The sequence below is a fragment of the Alnus glutinosa genome, chromosome 2, assembly GCF_958979055.1.
Source record: "Alnus glutinosa chromosome 2, dhAlnGlut1.1, whole genome shotgun sequence".
NCBI lineage: Eukaryota > Viridiplantae > Streptophyta > Magnoliopsida > Fagales > Betulaceae > Alnus > Alnus glutinosa.
This window is the reverse complement of record NC_084887.1, coordinates 22,478,032-22,505,698: the sequence shown is the minus strand read 5'-3', so window position 1 is coordinate 22,505,698 and position 27,667 is coordinate 22,478,032. Positions and strand designations below refer to the sequence as shown.

General features: G+C 36.5%; 3 protein-coding genes across 3 annotated transcripts; 2 read left to right on the top strand and 1 right to left on the bottom strand.

Annotated features, from left to right (window-relative positions):
* The first annotated feature begins 1,417 nt into the window (after positions 1-1,417).
* On the top strand, positions 1,418-5,525 carry LOC133861743 (uncharacterized). The gene is made up of 7 exons (XM_062297541.1): positions 1,418-1,551; positions 1,654-1,854; positions 1,941-2,063; positions 2,193-2,230; positions 2,330-2,432; positions 2,596-4,736; positions 4,969-5,525. The coding sequence occupies exons 1-7, from the start codon at positions 1,483-1,485 to the stop codon at positions 5,213-5,215; spliced, it is 2,922 nt and encodes a 973-aa protein (XP_062153525.1). The 5' UTR covers positions 1,418-1,482; the 3' UTR covers positions 5,216-5,525.
* Positions 5,526-7,378: 1,853 nt separating this feature from the next.
* Positions 7,379-19,082, bottom strand: LOC133860371 (protein SHORTAGE IN CHIASMATA 1). Its single transcript, XM_062295993.1, has 9 exons — positions 18,698-19,082; positions 17,453-17,545; positions 17,275-17,361; positions 17,100-17,171; positions 13,913-15,900; positions 13,006-13,213; positions 10,446-10,940; positions 7,724-9,379; positions 7,379-7,609 (listed from the first exon to the last, which is right to left on the bottom strand). Exons 1-9 carry the CDS (start codon positions 19,004-19,006, stop codon positions 7,511-7,513), a joined length of 5,007 nt encoding a protein of 1,668 aa, XP_062151977.1. The 5' UTR covers positions 19,007-19,082; the 3' UTR covers positions 7,379-7,510.
* A 2,293-nt stretch (positions 19,083-21,375) lies between these two features.
* LOC133861613 (low-temperature-induced 65 kDa protein-like) lies at positions 21,376-23,238 on the top strand. The gene is made up of 4 exons (XM_062297401.1): positions 21,376-21,501; positions 21,590-21,922; positions 22,148-22,900; positions 23,038-23,238. The coding sequence occupies exons 1-4, from the start codon at positions 21,426-21,428 to the stop codon at positions 23,046-23,048; spliced, it is 1,173 nt and encodes a 390-aa protein (XP_062153385.1). The 5' UTR covers positions 21,376-21,425; the 3' UTR covers positions 23,049-23,238.
* The last annotated feature ends 4,429 nt before the right edge of the window (positions 23,239-27,667 follow it).

Below are 27,667 nucleotides of genomic sequence, written 5' to 3'. Positions count from 1 at the left end.
TCCCACTCGGAATTAAAAGTTGAAAATCCGCCTGTAACCCATGCGAATAGGCAAATAGCGGTACAAAACAACTTTTAACTGCCCTCTTAAACACCCTTAATCATTGGGGGCAAACACAAGTATTAGCTTTGGGAGCTTCGGCCTCTTCAAAATTTTAGAAATTTCTTTAAAATCTAATTTTGTTTTATAGGATAGATTCCCAAAACTTATTTATTTTCTCCATTTTTTTTTTTATATATAATTTTGACCCCCAAATTAAAATTTCTGGTTCTGCCCCTTAATATCATTGCGTCATTGTTTTATTCTAGGGCAGATATCAACCTCTTCCTCTGCCATTAAATACACTAATACCTCTGAATCAAAAAATAATAATAATAATAATAATACACTATACTTCGCGATGCTCTAAAATTTTTGTCACATTTATGTACGACGGGCTCTTTTAAGAGTTAAGAGAGAAACTTGAGGAAAAAAGAACGAAAGAAACATTGAAAAAGAGAAGAGAGACAACATATGAAGGAAGAGTCAATTTCCGAATTTTCGTTAATATCATTACCAAATTACATTTCCGAATTTTCTTAAAATGTTTGATTTATTATTTTAATGTAAAACTATTCCGTTTTAATTTAAATGTTTGTTTTCTTTTGAAATATCCTAAAATAAAAATCCAGTTTTCAAAAGTGAAAACACTCGCTTTGATTCTATATTAAACAAGAAAAAGAAAAAGTAAGATTCTCACTAAAAAATTGATTACGCTATTAATTATTTAGTGGATCTTCTAAACCATGTTGAATAGTTAATTACCTAGAGGGAGCAACTTCAGAGGCACGCCAACTGGCGGTGACTTCGGTGTATCTATTTACTGGGCAGATGGACAAAACTATTTCCTTCATGACATTGATCAATCTTTTCAATCAAATTCATTTTTAGACTCCAAACCTTATTTCCACCAGAAAAATTCCATATTCATATTCATTCAATTTATATACCTAGAATTCGAAAAGAATTTCCAATTCTCTATTATATCTAGGGCATTAAATATTATATGCAATAAGCAATCATAAAGGCGGCACTGAAACCATACCTAAAAGGATGACTTTACCGTTGAGGTACTGTACTGGGTCATTTATGTCATTCAATATCTCCAAGCCTCCTGCTTTATGCAAGCAAAAATTAAACCAGAATGTGATTGAGTCATGTTCCTTGGGATAATACGTAAGAGAAGCTTCCTATTTTCTACTGGGACTTTGCCATTTCTTTATCCAGTCCGTCTTCAACTTCTTACTTCAGACCTCTTCAGTTAGTGTTTTAAGCTGGAAATAAGGTTTGACAGGACCGCAGCCTTCGTTTGCTTTCAGAATATTCTTGTATACCACACTAGTTGAAGATCATGACAAGTCATTACTTCTCCAAATCCCAGTGAGGTGAGTGAAACTTGTATGAAGATTTTCCAAGATCTGAAATAGACACAAGACCAGAAACATGTTCAAGTCATGGAGCAAGAAGAAAAAGGTCAAAACTTTATTCAAATTGGAGTTTCAGGCAACTCAGGTATCAATTCCACCAAGGAAAAGAAAACGATATTTCTTCTTATTTATCATATCAGATTCTACTGAGACATGATCTTACCCAGCTTTCCATCTCCATTTTCAGGTGCCAAAATTGAAAAAGTCTACACTGACGATATCTTTGGTGCCAGAGGATGTTGGAAAGCCGACAGTGAGACTACAGAAAGCTGCAGTTCAAGATGGAACCTGTTCGTGGGAGAATCCTATCTATGAGACAGTGAAACTCATCAGGGAACAAAAAACAGGAAAACTCCATGAGAAGATCTACAATTTCATTGTTTCAACTGTATGGAATGGTCGCAGCAGCTTCTCAGCTTTTCTCCTCTTTCCTATTGGGTTTTCTTAGCAATTCCTATATGTTTATTCTGGCAGGGATCATCAAAATCAGGTTATGTTGGAGAAGCTTCAATTGATCTCGCAGATTTTGTGGCAGAGACCAAACCGTTGACTGTTTCTCTGCCCCTTAAGTTTGCAAACTCTGGCGCAGTACTACATGTAACTCTCTCTCTCCATTTTGTTTGAGCTCTGACTATCAATATCACAATTAATAAAACCCGTGTCGTTGGATTGTAAAACGCTTGAATGATTTCTCATTCCTCATTGTTAAAGTAATTATTGACACAGGTGACAATTCAGAAGATGGAGGAAGCCAATGACCAAAAGTAAGTAGGAAGCACATATCATTAACGCTCTATCCATCATAACTTCCTCATTCTTCTTGGCTCTCTTTTTTCGTGTGTTAATGGTTCTGCTAAACTCAGAGATGGTGAAGAGCATGGAGCTCCATTTCTTTCCCATGACGAAAGCTTGAAGAACCAACCAGGCAATTGCAGTCCAGATGAAAACTTGTACAATTTTGCTGAAGTAAGTTGTCACGTCATATTTCTCTTAACTGTCTTCCTTTAACAATGTTCAGGAGTAGGACAACAATTTCAGTTACCTTAAACATCAAAACATCAAAAATACTAGGAACAAATGGCATCATCTGGAAAGTCGTTACTAAGTTATTTCTTGCTTGTTTGCACAGGATGGGTATCTGAATGAAAGCGCATCCCAGATTGCTGAACAAAATGGCATCTTCAGAGCATCTACTGGCTCTAGTGCTACATTAGCATCATGCTGGGATATTAATTCTATACAAAGTTCACAACCAGATCTTGGATTGAGAAGTAGCAACATCCATAAAAAGGGAATTGCCAATGCCATCACCACAAGAAAACATGCGCATCAGAGATCAAACACATATTGCTCAGTGGATTCAGCCTCGGATGGAAGTTTAGTTGACTCAACAAACAGCCTTGAGGAAAACCTTACAAGAGAAAAATTGCAAGACGCTTCAGATGATTCCATTGGAAAACTCAAAACTGAAATTGCTACTCTAATGAGGCAAGCAGAAGTATCAGAAATGAAATTACAGTCCCTTCGGAAACAACTTGTGAAGGAGAGGAAGCAGGGAGAGAATCAATCAAGACAAATTATTAGCCTTAAAGAGGAGAAAGATGCGCTCGAAATAGAATGTGAACAACTCAACTCACTGCAGAAATGTATTGTGGAGGCAGAAGCTCCAAAAAGATTGCATTCTGAGATTATAGATACAAGGGTTCAATTAGAAGAGGTGAGGCAAGAGCTTAATTATGAAAAGAAAATAAGTAGCGATCTTCAATTACAACTGCAGAAGACACAAGACTTAAACTCTGAGTTAATTTATGCAGTGAGAGACCTCGAAGAAATGCTGGAGATAAAAAATAGGAAAATATCAGATATTTCCACTTCCAAAATGAATGGGGATAAGAACCCAGAAACACTGAAAGAACTGGCTGAAGAACATAATGATTCAAAAGAAGTAGACTTGTTGAAGGAAAATATCAGAGACCTGAATGGTGAAATAGACTTCTACAAGAAACACAAGGAAGAGTTAGATATGCATATGAAACAGCTCACCTTGGACTTTGAGCTTTTGAAGCGGGAAAACTATGATATCTCATTGAAATTAGAGCAAAGCCAAGTACAACAACAGATGACACAAAATGAATGTTCAGTGTCTTTGGCTACAATAAAAGAACTTGAATCCCTGATAGAAAGACTAGAAGAAAAGATCAAGAAGCAGGCAGAGGACTTATCAGAATGTTTGTTCTCCATCAATGAGCTTGAAGGTCAGGTTGATGGTTTAGAGAAAGAACTGGAGAAGCAGGCACAGGCATTTGAAGAAGATCTAAATGCTATGACATTTGCCAAAACTGAGCAGGAACAGAGAGCCATCCGAGCAGAGGAGGCCATGAGAAAGACGAAGTGGAATAATGCTGTTACGGCTGAGCGTCTCCAGGAGGATTTTAGAAGGCTTTCTGTGGAAATGGCATCTAAACTTGATGAGCATGAGAAGCAGGCTATGAAAGAACTGACAGAAGCTAATGAACTACGCCTGCAGAAGAGAACTCTGGAAGAACTGCTCCAGAAATCCAATGAAGAGCTCAGAAAAATTAAAGATCAGAATGAAGTACAAAAGCAAGATCTTTTGAACCAAATACATTTGAATGAAAAGCAAATAGAGAAGATGTCATTGGAACTAGCCCAAAAGTCCCAGCAACTTGAATATGCACAAAAGCATGAGAGAGAAAATCATAAGGCTTTCTCGATGGAGATACAAATGCTTAGAGTAGAGGTGGAAAGGCTCACAAAAGAAAAGTACAACTTCTATGAGCAAGCAGAAACGGATAAAATTAAGACATCGATTGGTGAAAAAGAGATGCTCATGCAATCATGGAACAAAGAAAGGGGTGATTTGGAGAAAAAATTAGCTTTAGCAAAGAAGGAAGCAGAAAAAATACATGAAGAATTTAGTAGTATGAGGTCCTTAAAAGATGAGAAGGAAATAGTGAATAATAATCTGCTGTCAGAAGTGGAAAAACTAAGAGCCCACCATGACGAGTTAAAACATAACTTGTACAAAGAAGAATTGGAGAAAGAAAACTTGAGGAAACAGATATTTCAACTGAAGCATCAGCTAGTGAAAAAGGAAGAAGAAATCACCAGTATTGAGAAGAAGCTCATGAATTGCAATGGAGAGTCTGAAGAAAGAGAAAATGGCATGAAAAACCTGCTGCTTTCTAAAATGAGTGCTGCAGAAGGCATGTCAATCCAAAAAGAAGTTAGTGTAGTGCCACATCAAAGGTACAAGCATTGAATTAAGTGAACTTCAAGTCCATATCTTTTTAACTCAATCCATCGCTCCTTTATAATTACTATCTGTTACCAATATATTTAGCTTTTATGCCCAGTCGAACATTTAATTTGTACTAGGCAACTTTTATCATAGGTGGCAAAGTTGAGTTTATATTCACTGATTATTTTCTTTCACTTCTTTTTTTCATCTACCTAATTATTTTTAATTGTGTTTTAACAGGAGAGTAGAAACTCACTCGGAGAAAGAGCTGAAAGTCTCCACTTTCTATACTAAGGATGAGTGTAATTGTACCAACTTTTCGTCTGAAGTGGCATTACTGAAGGAAAGAAATAAATGTATGGACAAAGAGTTGAAAGAAATGCAAGAGAGATATTCAGAGATAAGTCTCAAATTTGCAGAGGTAGAAGGTGAGAGGCAACAACTAGTGATGGCTGTACGCAACCTCAAGAATGGTAAGAAGAATTAGCATTCCAATGTGCTGGATATCAGAGACTGGGAGCTAAGCAATGGTAGAGCAGCCAGATATACTAAGCAATTGAGCGTCAAAGCCAGGTGTGACCATTACTTTCATTAAAGTGTGGTCAAGAAAACAATATCAAGTACATCAAAGTTATCATTCGTTTATTGCTCATTCCTCCATTTTGGGACAGTATAAGCAACCAGAAAATCAACCTATTCTGCTAATATACTCAGCTGCAGATCAAAAAAATCCAAGCCAGTAGATCTAGTCAAGAAAAATGTATTATTTTATAATTATCAACTCAATTCTTGCATCATGCAGCCTCTATTCATTCATTTATGACATTCATTAGAGGATGTAGTTCTAGGAGACAATCAAATCTCTGGAATTTGGCACTTAAAAAAGGTTTCTATTGCTCCAAATGACAGTGAAACAAAATTTGAAATGGTTATAATTTTTTTTCTTAAGAAAAAAGGAGTAATCCCATATTCCAGATTATATTGTTCAGATTTAAAGCATACTGCTGTCAATGAATTCATACTCATACTAATGCCAATGATCTTTAGACCAAATGTGTCCCCTCCTGACATATATAAGGGTTGGAGGGAGACCTGAGGGATTCAACGGTTCGACCCCATACAAGTGTGATAGTTGTAATTGCTAATTCATATTCATAAGTCATGCCACCAATGATTAAAATTGACACTGAGTTTGGTTGGGGCAGATTTAGATTTGTCATCTAATTCCTATACTATGAGATATAAATTGCTTTATCAGAATGGTCTTTTTGGTTTTTAATTAATCGTCTATTTTTATGGTTTTGGAATGTATAGAATTATGCAATCCAAATTCACTGGCATATGGCACAGTATAACCAAGGAGAGTTAATACAAAGCTTTCAATCTCATTGCATGCTATGAAACACATCATGAAAAAGAGCTTTAAAATGGTTTCTAGCTTTACAAAAAGTAAAAAGATTGACTATGTTCACTACTATTATTATGAAAAGATTCTCGAGAATTAACATCAGCTTCTGGTTTTAAATATATGGGTATGAACAATAAATAGACTATATGAGTAAAAAGAAAAATGGTAAATTGCATTTTACCACCCTAAACTACAGGTCCTCTCTAAACTTTAAATTCGAGCAGTCAACTCCCGATACTATGTGATTATTTGTGATGTCTCTTCATTGCTAAAATTTCTCCAATTTTCTATAATACTAAAGTTCCACATGTTTATCACGAGATCACTGAAAAGAAAAGAATAGAAGAAAATAAGCACGTGAATTTCAAGATTATTATAGAAATTGGAGAAACTTCGATGGTAGAAAGGAATTGCAACAGACCCCATAGTTTAGGAGATTGATCGCTCAAATTTGAAGTTTAGGGGGAAAGTTACAACTAGCCTCAAAGTTTATGGTTGGAAAGTGCAATTTACCTAAAAAAGCAAGTGTGCTTTCCTTTTATGTCACTAATGAGAATACTAAGACAAATTCTTGAAGATAGCATCAACATATAGAATTGTCAACTAGTCTCCTGTGTTTTTGAAAGTTGAAGTATTTGGAGATCTGAAGATCAATATTAGTTGTCAGTTTGATCTCTTTAATTTCCCACAAATTTCCTCACATTAAGTTCACTTTCCCTGTTCGAAGTGGTTTTTCCTTTTTCCACTTTCTACTAAATTATTTACTCACAGTTAAATAAACAATATGAGGAAAGGAGTTGAGTCCAAAACATATACTACGTGCTGCACAGAGAGACAGAGAGAGTTGTATCTGGTGTAAAGCTTAATAAAGTTTTTGTATTCAAGCTTGAATAAGGCATTCGAGAATGCCTATTGGGTCTTTGCCAAAAGCTTTTATGCATAAACAATAAATCAGTGAAGTCAATTCTATATTATTGACCATATCTTCTAACTTTTAGCATAAACAGGGTATCAGATGCAATGTTCGAACTTACCGTTAAAGAGGCCAACTGTAGATCTGCTTCAGAAAGTGTTGCAGTATTCTACTCGTAGCATGGCCAGGGCATCAGATGCAAAGTTGAAGCTTATCATTAAAAGCCCACTTATATATATGTTTTAAAACATGTTTCAACATCTCCGTCATGTTGATGCTATTGCAGCAGGTTCAGGCTTGCTGGCTGCACAAAATAACCAAGTTAAATGACACCTATAACACTCAATATCTTTCTATGTTTAGACTGAGAAAAAATACCATTGTTATGTGCAGGATTTCAGAAGATTTTTTTCATTATGATCCTAAGTCAATACACTTTGCAGGAAAACTTTCTTGCCATCTTATAATTGATTCTGGAACTTTTTCCTCAGACCATGAGTTTTATCACTCCAGACGAGCTTGGTTTGGCCTCCACTTCCATTCTTTGCAAAAGATAGTGTCTGAAGTTGATTGAGTGCTGAGTGTTAAGTTGTATTAATATAAACAGAACTGCTGCAATGTTGTATGCATTAAAAGGAAACTGTCTATGATATGAAAAGGGAGTATAGACACACCTGTCGTGCTCTCTTATCAGCAGGGGTCCATGTGGGAAGAAGAGAGGATGAATTTTTATTTTTTTCGGATGAGCTTGATGACAGTATAGATTGCTTCTGTCTCTTTTGTTCTGGTATCTTTCTAGGACTGCTGCCTCCTCGGTACTTGAAAAAATCAAGAATAGAAGGACTTCTTCTTTTAGAAAATTTTGATATATTCCCTGAATACCCCAAAGAAGGAGAAGACATGTCACATGGAAGGGACTGCTGACGCAATCTACTCTTTTCCCTGATTCTGTTAAGAAACTCTATCGTCCAGGGTGAATTTTGATGTGGATGGGCTGAACTGAGTGCATTTGAGAGGGGTGTTCCACCATAAGATGACATTCCATTCTCTTGGAATGATAACCCCTTTAAATTTCCTGCAGATCTCTGTGTTAAGCACTCCTCTAAGAGCACCCCACATTGTTTTACAGGCAAAATATCATTTTTTAAATCTGTACTTGAGTAATCATTAGCTCCTTCTGGCAAAGTTTGCCTCTGATCCTCCTTAAAACTCCAGATATCTGAATCTGAGTTGATCTCAGCAGCCATTGAGCAAGGAGGGTGACTGCCTTTACCAAATGACAACTTTCTTACAGTTTTATGCTTTCTTGTGGAATTGTTATCCATCTCAGGCACCAAAAGAGAGACATTCATGGAGTTACCGATAGAAAAACAGTCCTGACCTGATACAGGACTCTCAGTTAGGTCAATAACTTCACCGATAAGATTCTCAGATTTCTTGATGCTACCCCAATCCAAAGTGTTCATCGTAGCTGAATCTGATCCCTGATTTTGACCAAACATGATATCACCGGAAGAGAAATAAGCCTTTTTTATCTCAGTTGATATGTTATGACTCTTAGAAAACTGAAAACCGTATGGCTTGGTAACACTGGAGGGATTTATCGTCATCCCCATATCCAATCCCAATTTTTGACCAAAAAATACATTTGGAGGTTGAGGTAAACTAGGTTTACTGATCTCATCAAATATCTCGGGATCTTTTGACACCCATGGATTATATGGCTTGGACACTGTAGAAAGTTCCAAAGTGTCGTCAGTGAATTGGTTTAGTGGCGAAAAATGTAGTATTTCATCCATACGTCTGTCAATTTTTTGAGGGCTACCACCATATTTTCGTCTTTTTCTTCCAGAATCCACATTAAAACGGCACCTTTCTGAGTCAGGACCAGAGGATACTGAGGAGCAGTCTGTCATTATAGATTTAGAATCCTCCAGCTCACCATATTTGCACAAAGCACTAAACAATGTGACACTCTCCTCAGAAACATGATATTTTTGGATTGCATGGATCCTGAATTCATGCGACCATTCAAGAAATTCAATGAGAATACCTCTTGAAGACAGTATTGCATGAGCTGTCAAAGGATTAATGGACGGAAATTTAGTAAGAAATGATTCTGCAAGAGTTTCTGACTCAGGCATTTTAGGATAAAGGCCCCTAGTCAACTTAGTGGCATAACTAATGCAGCTCAATATAATTTCATCCGTCAACTCAGATGAATAGGAGCAAAAGAGCTGCAAATCAATTCCCAGGCTCGCTGCCGCAGCATAGAGTCCATCTGAGGATTCCATTATTGTGGAAAGGAAGCTGCTTTCTCCTTCAAAGACCTGAGAAAAAATATTAAATATACAAATGAAGGGTTCAAAATAAGTTCAGTGCATGAGTCATAACTGTCAAGAACAATCAATAATAAATTTTTTGATAAGTAATAATCTATAGTACCAACTTTCATCTTCCAACCAACCATCTAGACTATTCTACCTCACTGTGCAGAATATGATAAGCAAAGTTTTCAATTTTGTGATTATATACTAGATTCCATTACTCTTGCCAGTAAATAAAGCAGTTCAAAATTCCACTTAATATTAAATTGGATAAACCAGGCCAGGCCAAGCGTACAAAAGCAATTATATATTAGAACAAATCAACACTTTTTGGTCTTTTTTTTTTTAAGCAACAAAACTTTGTCAAAAGCAAACACCACAATGGTTAAACCCTGGTACATGGGATGTATCAGCTGAACAAACTCATACTATTTAAATATGAAACCATGTCAGGATATATCCTTATGAGGTGATTTTCTAGATCATTTTCATTCATGCCCATAAAATGTCTAAAGTCGTTTACAAGAATATCTCTAATACATGGACAAAATAAAGGAGTTTAATTCATAAAATGCAGGAGTCATCATGGAATGCTGATGCTATGTTAAACCCTATTCCAATGTATCAGTAATTTTTTTCTTATTTGAAGTAACCCAACAACATCAAAGAAATTCTGAAAAAGAAATATATAAACCCATGCGTCTGTGCATCCATTATTGTTGCCTTTCGAGACAAGGGCTGAAACAAGCTGATATGAGTTGAGTATTAGGCTGCTCAAGCCTGGATGAGGTATCGTAGGAGCAGTCTTGAGTGAAAAATCAAGTTAAATGGTAGGTTACTCAAGATCCTTTTTTTCTTTTTCTTTTTTTTATTTTTATTTTTACAATCTGAGCAAAAGGCTCCTAGATAGGCCCTTACTGAGAACATCTCAAGCAAAACTCAAAGAGCTCAATTTGTCTTAGAGCCCTGCTGGGGAATTCATTAGTTTCTCCATAGGATTGTTTGACAAATAAAAGATCAGATTTAGCTATACCCCTAGGTAAACCAGTCATATAGGTATGGAAATTACCAGAATGCAGCCATCGAATGCAAAACTCAGCAACGTTAAAACATTTGTCGCAATATTCTCAATGCACAAAGGTAAGCATGAAAAGGCTTCATCTAATGCAGTTGCTTTCTTTCCAATGTTTCTGCAATCATACCACACTAGGCAAATAGCAGAACTGATTATAACATCCACTGGCAAATCTGAATCTCGTTCCACAACTTGCGCTCCTTCTTTCTCCAATGCAAGAATTCTTTGGTAGGTACTTCTTCGGGATACTATCATTTCCTTATTACGATTTTGAGTGTTCACAATAATGACTGTTTCAGGGGAAGGCACCATGCATTGCGATATATTCTCTGATTTCATTGGAAATGGCACAGTGGGAACTGGCAGAGGCATACGGCAAACTTCTGCTTCATCTGCAGCTCCTGAAGATCCCATATTAAGCTTGTCCTCAATGGGTAAAAAGTTTAACAGTTTCTCTAGCTTCTGGATGTTCATATCCTCATCCTCTTCCTAGGATACAACTAGTGTAAGCATAGTTGAATACTGATAGGTCAACAACATGAACCAAAAATTGACAGTAACATTAGAAAGAGACAGCTTATTCTGATATAGAGACAGAGCATCCCTTTAGCAGATCGGTATCATGAAATCTTAATCCATTATCAAAAATAGTCTCAAATTTCAAGTTATCTAATGTTCATGAAAGAAAGCCACATTTTTGTTTGTGTCTTAAAAAATCATATCCAACTGTTATGCCACTAATTCTTCACAAGGTAATTTATCTTGTTAAAGCGAGAAAATGACCAATATTTTCAAAAATAAAAATTTACAGGTATGACACTTGGATACATCAAACCATTTTATGGCAGAAAGGCCCCTCTGTTAGCGTTGACCATTAGAATGGATGAACAACCAAATTTGACCAAAATCTTCCAAAAATACCCTCACTTTGACCATTGAAAAACCAAATTTACCCTTTATAATTATTAATCAATAATAATAAAAAGAAAGGGGGTGGCTGAAGCCACTGGGGTGGCTCGCGGCCAACCCCAGAGTGGTTGGGGGTGGCTCATGTGCCACCCCCAAAGGTGTTGGGGTTGGCTCGCAAGTCACCCCCATGAGTTGGAGGTGGCCGCGAGCCACCCCTTGAGTGGTTAAGGGTGGCTCGGGAGCCACCCCCAGAGGTGTTGGGTGTGGCTCGCAAGCCACCCCCTCGTCCTTGATTTTGGGTGGCCAATCCACCCTCATGGGGTGGTTGGGCCACATTTTGGGTTGTACCCTTTTTTTTTAATTTTTTTTTATTTTATTATTTTGGTTTTTAAAAAAATAGGGGTATTATAGGAAGGCTGACAGAATGGTAGTTTGATGTATCCAAATGTCACTCCTGTCAGTTTGTGGGGCTTTTTTAAAAATAGTTGATAGTTCAAGAAGCTTAAATGTATTTAACCCCCATAAAAACTATTACACCTTTTGCAAAAATACTTCCAAACTACCATTTTCGGTACTTAGCATTCCAAATCGATACTTTTATAAGTTTTTAACACCAAAATCTGAGGAAGAGTGCAAATTGACATGAAACTATCGATTTAGGGTGCTAAGTACCGAAAATGGTAGTTTGAAGGTGTCTTCGTAAAATGGAAGATAGTTTGGGGGAGGGGGTTAACTGTAATTTCACCCAAAAAAAAATTCCAATATCTCACTCAAAATATTTTCCCCACTTTCATGTTTTCTAGATCTTAGTGGACCCATAATATATTATCAGTTGTAAGCATATCACTGTTTGCAACAACTTTCTGATTCTATATTGAATAGGATTAAGTTTTTTATTTTACAGAATGATTTAGTCAATAAAAACAAACAAAAAAAGAAGAGGAATTTGACCAACCAATTTAATGGACACAAACACACATCATAAAAAGAAATATTTGGACAAGTAATATGCTTGTGTTTCTTCCCAGGACTTTGCTGTGGCAGGACCAACAGTGGGTCATCACCTTTTCTCTAATTGCTACTTTTTGGTGTCATGAAACCAGATAAGTTGCTACCCCATCAAAGTGAACCCACAAAAAGAAACAAGCATCTTGATTAATGGATCTAGCCCCATGTCCAACCGATGAAAATGTAAATTACTTAAACTTTTTATCCTATCCAAAATAGTATACTGTAAGGTAAAATGTCATACCAGACAGTTCAAATGTCATATTCATCATTCTGCTTCAAAAATTATTTTGCTCCGTTTTTGCAAATTGAATAGCATATATCTACCTTTAACTTGAATTTGAATTCAGCAAACTTTTAGTTGGAACCAATCTCAGGCACACGTTTGTACTTCACTGACATATGCTAGTCAAACCAAACATATTCCCATGGAAACATCAACACGTAACATTCCATATTCATCTTGTAATATTACATTTCACTCAAAATTGTGCCACATGAATATGAGTAAATATGAATAGAATGACATTTATACACGACTGACATTTGACAGTTGATTAGCCAAAGACGTGCATGTAATTTGACAAATAGACAGATAAGATATATGTGTCTTTATGCATGTAAGCCAGAGACCTACCATTATTATTTCAGTATTCTGAGGCATATCAACACCTTCACAAAGTGCTTCACAAGCACTAAATTTATCCAGTTCCACTCTCAAGAAGTGAAGAGGGGGCAACCCAACCAACTCTGAGGAAAGAGAGGATACTCTAGAAGAGCCATGTGAACCTCCATATTCCAAGATTTTGCTGAACTTGTTGAAGGGAAATAATGCAGAAACATGCCTTGAGTAATAAGAAAGGAATTAATATTTGCAGTTTTAGAACTCCTTCAAAATACATATAGCTTACAATAGGCATTTAAGCATACATTGCAGTTCTCCACTAAACACAAAACTGATCCACACTTGCACAAAAACAGACATTCTAGAAATATAAAATCCCCAAACTATCAAAAAACAGATACTTAACACAGTTATTGTAAACAAGCAGCAGGAATGGCATATTTCCAAGTCCGATACCAATGCAAATTTTAGTTTAAGGGAAATGAGGACAATAAATTACTGATGCAAACGAAATAAGCCATAGCAACAAGAAATTGGACGTAAATTCTACCATCGCAAGGATTTTTCCCTCATTTGACTCTCACTTCCAAGAAAAAGGATTGGCAAGACACTAATTTAACATTTTTAATTTTTTTTTCTCGCAGAAGCGCTGCACAAGCTAAATATGATTGAAATCCTTTTTCGCAGTAAAGAGGAAACAAGAAAACAAATAGATGAATCAGAAACTTCAACAGATATAGACATAGATGATATTGTTCAGAACTGAAAACAATCAGGCATGTTAAAGGCAAATGCGAAGCTCTATGATCTATCAAGGGTGAGTACATCGTACAATATCTTACGAGACCAGTGCCATATTAAAGATGTCCTATTAATAGGGATTCTGTGGAATAACACAGCTTACGAGAGTAGAACTTACTCATGGGATACCAATAGGCAATCTGTAACCAGCAGGGCATCCATTCTAGTATTTGTGAATTCAGTTTTGCACAGATCTGATTGATTTGCATGTGCATAATTATTCTGGAACTCACTAAATGATAATCCCATGGACATCAACAAACTCTTCAACGATCGCCAGAAAATTTCTTCAGCCACAATCAACACTTTCAAATTCCTCTGGGTAGTGTTTGAATGTAAAATCTTCTGGACACAAGTCAGTGAGGGATGTGAGTTAGTAACTTCTCTGTCAACCTTCCTGTGTGCATCTTCAATCAAGGACCATAGGATGCCTAGTCTTGACTTTAAGCATTCCAAGCTTTGACATAACTTGTCCACATATAGATGAGCTGGATGGATGCCATAGAAACACATGTACCAAGCCATCTGTTTAATTGCACATAAGGTAACAAATACCATAATGTTTCCATCTCTGTGAGAAGTGGTTCTTTTTGCGCTTGCTTTCTTAATGCGGTCCATTAACTTTTGTTTTGGAAGGCTGAGCAATTTAAAACTATCTGCAGCTAGAAATGGGAGATCTGTCTTTACCAGCTCTCTTTCATTCTGCAAGATGGCTAGATAGCTCTGTTCAAAGTTGTCTATGATGGCCAGAATAGTATCAGACAGCTTAACTTGATACAACAAAATATTGCTCTTCTGCAATTGTACTCCAGTGGATGCACATGCTGCCCTTGAGTTACTGGATGGAATCTTGGGAAATTTAGCATTAGTGTCAACTGCCTTAATAGCAGAGTCATTATTTTCCCAAGCATTAGCTTTCCGAGGATTCAAGAAAAAATCAAGATCATTAAATTGTGACATAGACTTGAATAACAACGAAGCCCTCTCGTTATCTTTTTCAGTTAAATGTTCTTCAGGTTGTGGACATTCATCATCCAACAATTTGTTTGAAGCAGCTCCCACCATATGACCAGTAGGCACAGAAATTCCATGAAAAAGCAACTTTTGTGATTCCTTCCTTTCTTCTGTGTTTGGCCCATTCAAAGCATTATCTGAGAAAACAAAGTCAAGTAGCAACGTCCCATCATCAAGAGATTCCAGATCAAAATCAAAGCTACGTGAATCTACCTCCTCCAACATACTCTGATAGGAAGAATAGATTCTAGAGTTGCATTTATCTTCTTCCAAAAGGTGCCAATCCAAGTATATCCCATCAGATACAGATAGAGGCAATGGATTTAAGTCAGCTAGTACTTCCACAACAATGCAACATAGTGACCTTAACTTTTCATGATCAGAGAAAAGTGGTACAGGCAATGATTTGAATGTGTTATCTACAAAGGCTAGCTCATTGCTAACAATCAACTCGTTGAAATTCTTAAAGTTCATGTCTTCCCTGAACATCCAGTCACATGTTTCTGGTTCATCTGCTCTCTGTGTTGTAAAGATTTCAAAATGTGGAGATGAGTCCATGTCAAGGAACTGGAATTCCTGAAAAATAACAGGGCTTACTAAGAAGGAACAGTCAACATGTGATACCCCTTCACATGAGGAGTTTCCTTGAGTCTCTGAAGATTCCATGACGCTTATGAAGTCCATTTCTGGGAAAATGTCCACTGATGCCAGCCCAGGTTCCAGGCATTGGTTTGATAGACAATGATCTGAAAGAAATTTTGATATATCATATTCCCTAGAACCCAAAACTTCCTCGCCATTTATGGCCATGTTATCTTTCTGAAGCCAACATTGGGGTTCAGTGTTTTCAAGAAGTGAAACAAGTTCTTCCTCTACAGACAAGTATGTGACACTTTTCAGACTCATCTCATCAACTTCTAGAGAGGGAAATACACTTCTTTGGAAGCACATTTGATCCTGAACAAAACTCTCATCTTCAAAGACATAAACCTTTTGCTCCATGTGCAACTCTGCAGTAACATTTTCAACCGAATAAATCAATCCTTGAACCTCATGAGGGGACTGCATTGGAAGTGCTTGCCTAAGAATTTCCTGCAAAAAAGACCCAAGTTCGGAAACAAATCAAGTTGTAATTTTTTTTATTGCAGAAGTCCTAAACAGATAACAAATTGCAAAAACTGAAAAATGACCCCTGGATGCTGTTAGACTCCATATAGAAAATTCTTGTTCTAAAATATGCTAATGTTGTGAGGCAGCAATAACAAACAAGTTACCATCAAAAAATTAAAATATAACAAAGTAACTACCAATATACTTTAAATGAATAAAGTATCTCTCCTATTTTGCTTTCTTGTGACCCAATCATAAAGGTTTCATGTTTTCATGCTCAAGCCACAAGGCTAATCCTATATATATTTATATAAATCATGTGTGGGGGGAAACAACTGCAAGAAAAGTAAAACTAATTTGGCATGAGTACCTAATCCTATCAAAATCTGAAAACCGTTTTTACTTTTTGTTTCTCATCATAAATGAAATAAATATAGACGGCAAAAATAATCTACGACAAATGATTTTTACACCATGTAACCTACGATGACCTGTAATATTCATGCTAAAGGATTCAAGTCAATTCACCTTCTGTTATAGGAAGTCCAACTAAAAGCCTCTTAGAGAGTAAATAGTTTTCCTTTTGCTTTAGTTTTTGGAATTTACATAAAACCAACACAGGAGCATGGGTAGCATCTCGTACAGATAGATACATCTCACTCTCTGTAAGCAAGCGAAGCAATCAAGTAAAGCAAGCTAGCAAGGAGGTTCATTAGGGTTTTTATTTGTTGGAATTTCCAGTTATCTTGGTAGGAATTTTATATCTTTATTTCTGTCTCCACAAATAATTTTTTTTCCACAGGGGATCGTGATAGTGCTCCGGTGCAGGATTTCACATCTGATTATCTAGGCCAGAGGAGGCTCGAAAGACCTCTCGTCCTAGCAGCCGATCACTTACTAATAGCTACTACCAGATAAGCATAGAAGATTAACAGGTAAGAGAAGTAGTCAGTAAATAGATATACAAAAAGAAATCAAAAAAACAAAAACAAAAACAAAACAGGGAGGCTACTCAATGATGTCTTCCTGAGACAATTTGAAACCAAACAGCAAGGACATACACACACACTGCATTATCCTTCATCAACTACAAATGCTGTGGCAAAGGGAATTAGAACGGAAATATATTTTTTAGCATATTATACAAATACTATGAGTTATAAGATGGTTAAGATATATACCAGATTAGTTTCATTGTTTGGAACTCCAGACGAAATTTGCATCTGCTCTTTCTCAAAAAAGCAGGCATTTTCCTGCAAAATTCAGCCACAGTTAGGGAACCAAGAGCACATCCCAATAAGTTTCAAAAAGATGTGGAAACCAAATGATCCATTCTTTTGTAGACATTCATTCTACCAAAAAATCATCCAGCTCTGGTGTTTCGAATTGGATTACTTCATATCTTCTTGCGTCCTTATCATAAACAGCAATCCCATTATCCTTCTGCAATGAAATGAGATATACTCTAAAGAAAACCCCTGAAGAGACCAAACAAGAGCATGAAATAAAGCTAGTGAGAAAGCCATTATCATACTTTTGGTTTTGGCAATTCAGTCTCTAGAGTTTCAGATCCAGAAGTTGTTTGACTCTCCACTTCCTTCTCTTCGTAGAGAACCCCAGCTTCTTGCTGCAAGTCAACACAATCTATATAAACTAAAAGGGATCCCAACGCGCTAAACTCCCAGATACCTCAAAATCCTTTCAACCAAACTTGCACGAGAATTTCAAAAAATGTAAGTTCAGATTCAAAAAACTTTTGCTTCCACCTGGTTGTGTCATTAATGCAAGAACTGTCATAAAACTGAATTTCTGAACCAAAAAGATCAAAATTAAGCTTGGAGTAGAAGTTTTGAGAAAACAAACGAGTTGAAGAATGATAACTTACTCTCCTCCTTTCGGTTCCCCAGAGAGGGGGGGAAAAAGGCTAAAAAGAAAGAAAATTAAATTATGACTTCAAAACTTTTGTTGTTTCCATTTTCGATATATCACATAGCTTAATAGCTTCTTGCGGATCATGCATTTACTTGAATAGAATGTTTTGCCTTTGATACCGAATTGATTTAGGGTCCGTTTGGATTTGCGATTTCAAAAAGTGCGATTAAAAAATAGCGATTTTAAAATGTGCGATTTAAAAAAATGATTTTTTAAAAACGCGGTTAAGCGTTTGGCAAAATCGTTGTTTGGCCTTTAAAATTGCAGTTTAACCTTTTAAAATACTACGTTTTCAAAAAAGCACCCCATTGCCTGCGATTTGAATAAGCACTTTTCTGCGTTTTCAAATTGCAATTTTTTAAAAACACAGTTTCCAAACGGTTAATTTTCTGCGATTTGGTTTAAAATCACATTTTTTCTCTATGAAATCGCAATCCCAAACGCACCCTTATATAACTAAAATTTCTCATCCAAAATCGAAAAAAAAACATAAACATCATATTCACATTCAAAAACGGCTTTCTCGAATGTTGGAAAAACATTACTCAAGAAATAATCGAGTACATCCAAATTACACTGGTTTAGAGTAAACTCAAGGGTTCAGCCCTAAAAGACATAGTAAAAAATCTTCGTTCAAGTTCCAAAGCAGAATTAGTTAAATTGTGAAGAACAACACACTTGGAAAACAAAAAGGCCAAAAACAAAAGCAAAAAGAGACAAAATCTAAAATCAAATATAGATAAATCAAGCTCACTTTTCACTTCAAATAGCAAACCCTAACAACTTCACTCGAACATTAAAACAGCAGAATCAGGCAAGAAGAAAGCCAATTAATCTGGCGATTCACCTGCAAAAGGCGACTCTCGTCGAAGCAAGCATTGCAGCTCTGAGACGGAACAGAGGCACCGAAGTCTTCGATTGTGGCATCGTCGATATGGTCAGGGAGAACGGCGGAGAAAAACTTGGGGAGAGCGGAATGGATCTGAAAAGAGTGGATTGGGAGGAAGACGTTGAGGGGCGAGAGGAAGGGGACGAAGTCGTGGAAGGTGGAGAGAGGGGCAGGAGAGAGACGAGGGACTGGGAGGTGAAGGAAGGTTAGGGGTTCTAGGGTTTGGCTCGGAGAGAAGTAGTCGACGTTGAGGAAGCGAGTTCGCATTTCAGAGAGAGTAACAGACTGATTTTGGAAATGGAATTGAATTGAGTTTTGGCGGTCACGTTTGGGGTGGCTTTTATATCAGGGGTCGCGAGGGTCTTGCTAACTTGCGCTCTTGATGCGCATTGTGCACAATTTGTACAGAGCAGAAATAATTGAAAAATAAAATAAAATAAAAAACTTTTTCCTTGTTAAGTTTATTTTAAGGATAATTGAACCATTGGTCTCTAGAGTTGACCTAAATTACGAATCATTTCTTGTGATACAAAAAGTTCATGAATGGTCCTTGTAGTAACTATAATTACGAATCACTCCCTAAACTTGTTTTTCGTCCACCAAATTAACAGAATCCGTTATTTGTCACGTCATATAAATAGTGAGACAACTTCTAAATATCATTTGTATTATAATCTAGTAATGGACTTTGTTTACTTGGTAGACAAAAAACAGATTCAGAGAATGATTTGTAATTATAATACCACAAAGAGTGATTCATAATTTAGACCAGCTCTAAGAACCAGTAATGCAATTATCACTTTATTTTAACTCAAGTAACTAAAATCAAAACGTAAAACGACTTATCAAGGATTCTTTTCTTTTCTTTGTAATTGTAAGATTTATTTGTTTAACCTTTGAAATCTGGGTCAGTAGTGGACATTTTCCCAATATACTTACCAAGTTACCATGCATTGAAGATGAGTACTGGATGAGTTAATCAAAAACAAGAATTTGAGAAATCATGAATGCAGGAAACATAAAGGGTTACGTTGGGTACGTGTTGCGACTTGCGAATTCCGTTGAGTGTCTTGGTATAAGAGATGGACCAATCTATCGTTAAATTTAAAGGTGAATTTATAAAAAAAAAAAAATATGTAAGAGGATGACACCAAACACATATATTGTCTCTTTGATAAAATATTTTTCTCTTCTCGCTTTATATATAACATAGAGAAATGCTTATTTGTATTCTAGCGTACATCTGCGTTGAGTTGGCATGTTCCATCTATCATTGATGTTCTTTTTTTTTCCTTTTAATTAATGGTAGTTGAAGCATGCCAACTAACAAGAATGTACCTGAAAATAGATACCAGAATTTTTATTTGTTTTTTAAAAAAGAAAATTAGAGTGAAGTGTGTCTATACGTACTCTACATTAAGAGAAAATTACAATTTAGTACTCCAAACTGCCGGCCGTTTGCAAGTAACCCCACGAACTACTAACGTTTAGACTCCAACCCCCCAAACTACCAAAAAGTTTTTAAAATGCTCATTTCATCGAAATATGCATATAATACCCCTGCCACTTACCATTTTTCAATTAAAAAAAATAAAAAACTAAATGGCCACCCTCAAGGGCCAGGGGGTGGCACGTGGCCACCCCCGAGCCTAGGGGTTGGCCAAGAGCCACCCCCCCCCCCCCCCCAAACACTTATTTTCTGTTTTTTTTTTAAAAAAAAAAATAAAAAATAAAATTTTATTTTGTTTTGTTTTTGAATTTTTTTTATTTTTTTTATTATAAGACAGATACTTTGGATCCTGCTTGGACGAAACGGAAGATATTATCTTCCCCAATAAATAGAGGTAAGTCTTGTTCATTAACATCTCGATCAGGTGTACGCCATGTAGACGAAGCCTCTAGCCGGCCCCACCTTAGAGTGGTGGTTGGGTCGAGGTGCTCCACTTAACCCCTACCTTCATGCTTATATTATTCACTTCTTACGTGAAAAAATGCGTCCAAAGGAGCTCAGGTTGATACAAGATGACCTCTTTGCTTATTATGTTTTAATTGAAAAATGACACGTGACATAAATATTATAGGTATATTTCAATAACATTGACATTTTTAAAACTTTTTGATTGTTTAGAAGCTAGAGTAGAGTCGACAGTTCATAAAACTACTTGTAAAAAGGCTTGCAGTTGTATTTTATAGTGCTAAACTGTAATTTTTCACTATATTAATGTGATGGTCCAAAAACATTACTTCACGGGGATGCTATTGGTCCATAATCTGTGGACGTGTGTAACGGATGTGTTCCTCTCCCGCTCGCTAAACGTAATGCTCTATAAAGAAGCCGTTAACTCTGGAGAGGATCCATACTCGATAGGATCCAAATGCGTTAACTCTCTAGGCTATCCAATCCCGCTCCTGATAAGATCGTCCACTACAAAAAGAATATTGCCACACGACGTTGTGCCACGTGTACAAGTACTTACGTACCACGCGTCACCGAACTGAGACGTGTCCTTGTTGCTACACGTGTCCTCACCGATAAAACGCCAGACGGCCCAGACCCGTGCAAAGGTGGCAAAGCGGTGTGTTTTGGTCTTCTCTATATAAACTCTTCAAGTTTTGTCTTCTTCGTATACTATCTGCTTCTTGGACAGTAACTACAACAACCAAGCAGATTATTTTCTTTGAAAATATGGATTCACGTATAACACATCCTGATCATGGTCACAATTACGATCATGACCCCCATAATGCTGCTCTGCATCCTGGTAAGGTCTCTGTTTAATTTCTGGGAAGTATATATGTAATCTGTGTTAATTCTCTGTTCTTGTGGTGATTGTGAATGTTTTGTTTCAGTGGCCCAAGGTGAAGATGAGCACGCCCATGAGAGGAAGTCGGTGATGAAGAAGGTGAAGGCAAAGGCAATGAAGATAAAGGACACGCTCAAGAAGCATGGCCATGGTCATGACCACGACCATGATCATGATCATGATTATCAACGCGTTGGCCATCATATTGCTGATGATCATGATCTTGATGAGGAAGATGACGAGGATGAAGAAACAGTTGAAGACCCAGAAGTTCATGGTGTGTCAGAAGAGAGATACGTTACCAAAATCAGTGAGCCAATTACATTATCACATTCTCCAGGAGTTTATGGGACCAAAGCCACTGATCCAACAGGCACAGGTCAGACCATTTTCTATACTGTTATATATGTGTGTGTGTACGTATACATTAAATTAATTCATTTTCACTTCTTCGAAATATCTACTAAATTAATTATAATCTCATACTTTTAAATCTCGTGAAGTATTATGAAAAGAGCAGCTTATAAATTTATTGTGAAGGAAAAGAGTACAATGAAATTAGCGCGCAGTTTTGAAGTTGAATCATTTATGTATAATGCATCAGGTGGTGAGGTAGCAGGAATCACCCCAATACTTCAGTCATTTGTCAAAATGAATGTCCATGATGAACCGGATCCAAAATCCGCTGGAGTAGCAGACCATAACTTGCCCATTTCAACCGGCAATCAGTTTACCAATTTACCTACTGGAAGCCATGACCAGTTCTCTCCAGAACCAGTTCCCCCCGAGCCAGAGGCGAAAGCCTTCCGAGATAAACCTCAACTCCCAGAAAGCTTTACTACCAAACTGGAAAACTACCCACATGATGATATATCCGGGAAACCATCAAACCAGAGCAGCTACGCTGAGAAAATCTCATCAGCTGCCACCTCTGCCATCGCTGACAAAGCAATCTCTGCGAGTAATGTTGTTGCTTCAAAGCTCGGATATGGTGAGAAAGATGACACAACCAGGAATGAAGACAAAGGAGTAGTGTCTGTGAAGGACTACGTTCTGGAGAAGTTGAGGCCTGGTGACGAGGATAGGGCGCTATCTGAATTGATTTCAGATGCATTACACAAGCAGAGGAGGCCGGAAGAGCCAGAGAAGGCAAAGATGCGGCCTGTGGGGAAGGTGACAGAATCAAAGGAGGTAGCAAGCCGGTTAGGCACCAAGGATGAGAATTATGGGAAACGGACGCAATCGAGCTATCTGGATAGCCAGGGAACGGGTGTGGTGGATAAGCTTAAAGGTGCTGTTGGTTCATGGTTCAGGTTACGTGGAGAGTCGCAATCCCAAGTTCCTCAGCAGCCGCATGGTAATTATCTGGGGAGCCGTCTTTACTGGTTTTAAGGTTAACCAATTTGGTATAAAAGCTCTCTCTTTAGACTACTAAAGGAAAGGAAAGGGCCTTTCATTCAACTCTTCTTTTAATTTGTTTCAATAACATTGCAGGTGATCTGTGATCATGAGGGTATTTCAAATTCTGCTGGGGGAGATGTAGGATACAGTAGCCATACTGAAGAAGGAAGAAGGCTTCAGGAGAACTAAGAAGAGTTGATCCTTAAAAGTTTGTTTTTTAATCAAATGTATGGTTTGGTGTGGATATATAGAATAGCAATAATAAGTGAATTGACATTACATTTGTGGCTGCTAGCTAGTTTTTCCACGAATCGGTTTGGATCTACTTACGATGTAGTGTATGCATTAAATTGGTACCTATAGATCGAAGCCAAAAGGTTGGATATGCATGGGTTTTTATTGTATATATCCAAGTTTCAACCAAATTCAGTTAAGACATCTTGGTCTGCCTGATCAAAATTATAGGAAATCTCTCAATCTTGGGTTTCGAAAACTTCTTGGATCGATAAACATATATAAAAGCATATATACTAGGAAAAACAACACAATAATTCTATAATTTTGTCTAATTTAGAATACCTACAGATCGCCATTAACTTGATGTGAATAGAGTTTTCTAATGTATAGAAAGGAGAGGGATCATCATCTTCATATATATATATATATATATATTTTCTTTTTATCATAGATTAGGGGTTACACCAATTAATTTAGTGATCACTTAATACTATTACATCTATCAGTATGTCATTATATGTATAGGGTATAACTGTATATGCCTAATCCATTTCAGCAAATTTCTATAATCACTGGAAGCCCAATTATAGAAATTTATTCTAACATGCATCGATATCCCTTCATTTGGCGACATTTGATTACTAGAATAAATTCAAGACTTCATTTTCAAAAACGACTCTCAGGTTGAATTACGTACTTAGTAGCTTGCCATTCATACACACAATTTAAATTAATTAATGATAACATCTTAATTAGAAAGTAGAAAAATATAACATCTTAGTTTTATGATTTAGTCTAATAAGAAAATCCACATCAGACCATGGAAGCTATTACACCATTTAATAACTTCACACTACATACATGCACGCGCGCACATATAAAATCAATGCGGTGGTATTTGTAGTATATATGAAAATAGCCGAAGAAGATCCTCTCCAATTTGAGAAATAGAGAAGAGTTATTTTATCTTCAAAATTTTACATATAACATATTTACATATGACCAATCATTGTGCCAATTCATTCTAAGTTTTTTTTTTTTTTAGAATAATGTTATTCTTCACATTGATATCGTACCGCATTACAAAAAAAAAAAAAAATTACTAGCGGCGACCTTTTGTCGCCGCTAAAAGTCTTACTGTCGCCGCTATTAATCACTTTACATGTCGCATCTATAACTTTTTTTTGTCTGCGCTAAATAAGTTTTGAACCAAAACCATGTATCGTCGTTATTTCTCTATTAATAGCGGTGACAATCAATAGTAGGAATCAAGATGTCACTATTATTGGTCAATCAATAGCAGCGATCAAGATGTCGCCACTAATACCATTCAGTTTTTTAAAAATATATATATATTTATATAATTATCTGCCAAACTTGCCATTAAGCTCCTACATCATACAAGTTTTTCACACCGTATTTGAGTAAAATATGATTTACATTCAATTAAAAATATGAATACAAGCATAAATGTTCAAGCCTAGAAATTGAAGTTCACATTGGACATAAATTACATAAGGATCTCAACCTAAATTACATGGCTTGTTCAAAATAAAATGGAATCAATAACGAAGTCTGACAACCTGAATTCCACCGAAGAAGAAATAGTTTCATAAGTGCTAAGGGGGCATCGCTCAGGACACGTTCGAGGAATTGGGGGAGGTGTCATACCTACACAATCAAGTTCCTCTCATGCACGCCATGCTACCCAATCTGACAACCACAATGAGTGCAGGATCAAATAGCAAGTGTCAAAGAAAAAACAACAAGATAAGAAAAGATTGGAAGAATCATTATCTCATATTTCTAGGCTGAAGGCATCACATGCTACTATGCAGGCACATTGGCATCATATCCAATTGTCCCTACATAGTAGCATGTGATGCCTTCAACGTAGAAATATGGGATAATGATTCTTCCAATCTTTTCTCAATCTCTTGCTCTTTTTTCTCTGACTCTTGTTGTTTGGTTGTCCACTCATTGTGGTTGTCAGACAAGATGGCTTGGCGCGCACGAGAGGAACTTGACTGTGTAGGTATGACACCTTCGCCCCATTCCTCGAACGTGTCCTGAGCGATGCCTCCTTAGCACCTGTGAAACTATTTCTTCTTTGGTGGAATTTAGGTTCTTGGAGTTTGCTATTGACTCCATTTCATTCTAAACAAGCCATATAAACCTTAACTAAATAACTCTTGAATGTTAATTATACATACTAATTATGAATAAACATTTCATTTACTTACATATAGCTTCTCAACATCTGGGTTCGCAATTGGATATGATGTCTGCATAGTAGCATGTGATGCCTCCATCCTAGAAATATGGGATAATGATTCTTCCAATCTTTTCTCAATCTCTTGCTGTTATTTCTTTGACTCTTGTTGTTTGATCCTACACTCATCGTGGTTGTCAGACTAGGTGGCGTGGCACGCACGAGAGGAACTTGACCGTATAAGTATGACACCTCCCCCCCATTCCTCGAATGTGTCTTGATCGATGCCCCTCTAGCACTTGCAAAATGTTTCTTCTTTGGTATTTTAGGTTGTCAGAGTTTGCTATTGACTCTATTTCATTTTGAACAAGCCATATAAACCTTAGCTAAATAACTCTTACATGTTAATTATACATACTCATCATGAATAAACATTTCATTTACTTACATATAGCTTCTCAACATCTGGGTTCACAAAAGTCCCGTTCATTCTTGTATGGGTGTCCTTATAAATTTTGATACGCTTGGGCCTTTGAGAAGTAATCTTTGCCTACACATAATACATATAATTAACAGTTACACTTAATAACGTTACTATAAAATTATAATACTATAAAATCATTATCTTCTTGTAAATAACATTAACGAACGAACAGGCGCTGGCGGCATGATTTGTTACCATGGCACTTCTATTTTCCTTATTCCGGGAAGACACCGCCTTTAAAATTTTAACCAAAAATAAAAATACTCATTAGATTTCTTACAATTGTATGCAAATCTTATCAATCTTAATTGACTATTCAAGATAATAAGATATATTTACCACCTAGTAGTCGGATTCAAATGAGTCATATATAGCAGGCCATTTTTCACGAGAAATACCTTTAGGAACATTGGCCCTTGCTTCGACTTTAGCATTGGCCACCATTGTAGAATCTTTCATATCAACACCTTGAAAAATGAATTTAGTAGGTGTCTTTGTATAAATTTGAGCGAGTCCTGCTATAGCATTTTCCCAGATGAAACTCTAAGCCACTCTTGTGTGATTTTTGCTACAAGTCCAATTTGAAGTTATCCTAAGACATAGTCGCGTTTACCCTATACAGATCTTCCCTGTGAAATCTCCATCGAGTATATGCCTGATCAATTCCATGCATAAACAAGTGACGCTCAACCACTTCAATGTGCCTATAATATCGATTTGTGCAGTCGTGACATGGACACCTCATCATATTATCTACATCCACACATCTACGTGCCATTCTCAATAATTCTTCAACACCTTTTGATATAGCTCTGAACATCGGGTACTTTCTTGCATCCAACTCTTATCAATATTGATGTCTATCTCTAGTTACTCATTGCCTACATTTAATCACATCACACTCAGTTCAAGCTATTTATAAGATTCTACAAGCTAAACAAGTTATTTATAAGATTCTACAATCTAAAGTTGCATTTTACAGGTTAATACACACAAATATATATTTCATTTGATATCCAGCTCTCTCATATCCTACCAATGGAAATCTTTTTTTTTTCAAATCTTTTTTTTTTCTTTTTTTTTTTCATTTTTGGGTGGGGTAGCGTAAAAAAAGGGGGGAAAAAAAGGCCATTATTAATCCAGTGCACCAAGGCTAATCTAAAAGTTACATGTACACATGATAGCCAAAAGAACCAATGGCCAGTCCTAAGGACCCTAATTCTAGATATTTGGAAGTCATGCAGTGAAAGAAAATATTAAAACTTATTTATGTTTGTAGAAATAATGTTCCTCATATAAAACTTGTTGAGAATAACCTTCCAGGCTTAAAGAATTCCTATATGAAGGAGAACCCATGTGATTAAATAATGCTTAATGATCTTTACATGTAAAATCCAAACAAATGCCACTTTCCAAGTTTCTTCTCTCTAGCTACATATGCATGCTAGATTTTGTTGAAGATACAAAATTGAAAGACAAAAAAAAATCAATTATTCTAGCACGTCATATATTATTTGGACACCAATTTTTCAGTAATATTACTAATGTCAAATGCTCTAACAATTAAAATAGTAATTACTTCAAAAAAAAAAACTACAGCACCTACGTCAAATCCGATAATTATAAGTTTTTGTTCGGTAAGGGAAACCAAACTAAAAATTCGGTAATGTGCCTTGGATTATTGTGGTCCAAATTTGAGCGTTTAAGCAAGTAGTCATGTTCAATAACACTAAATATGAGGCAAGACATAATCATACGAAGAATAATTACAGATCTTCAACAACCAACTT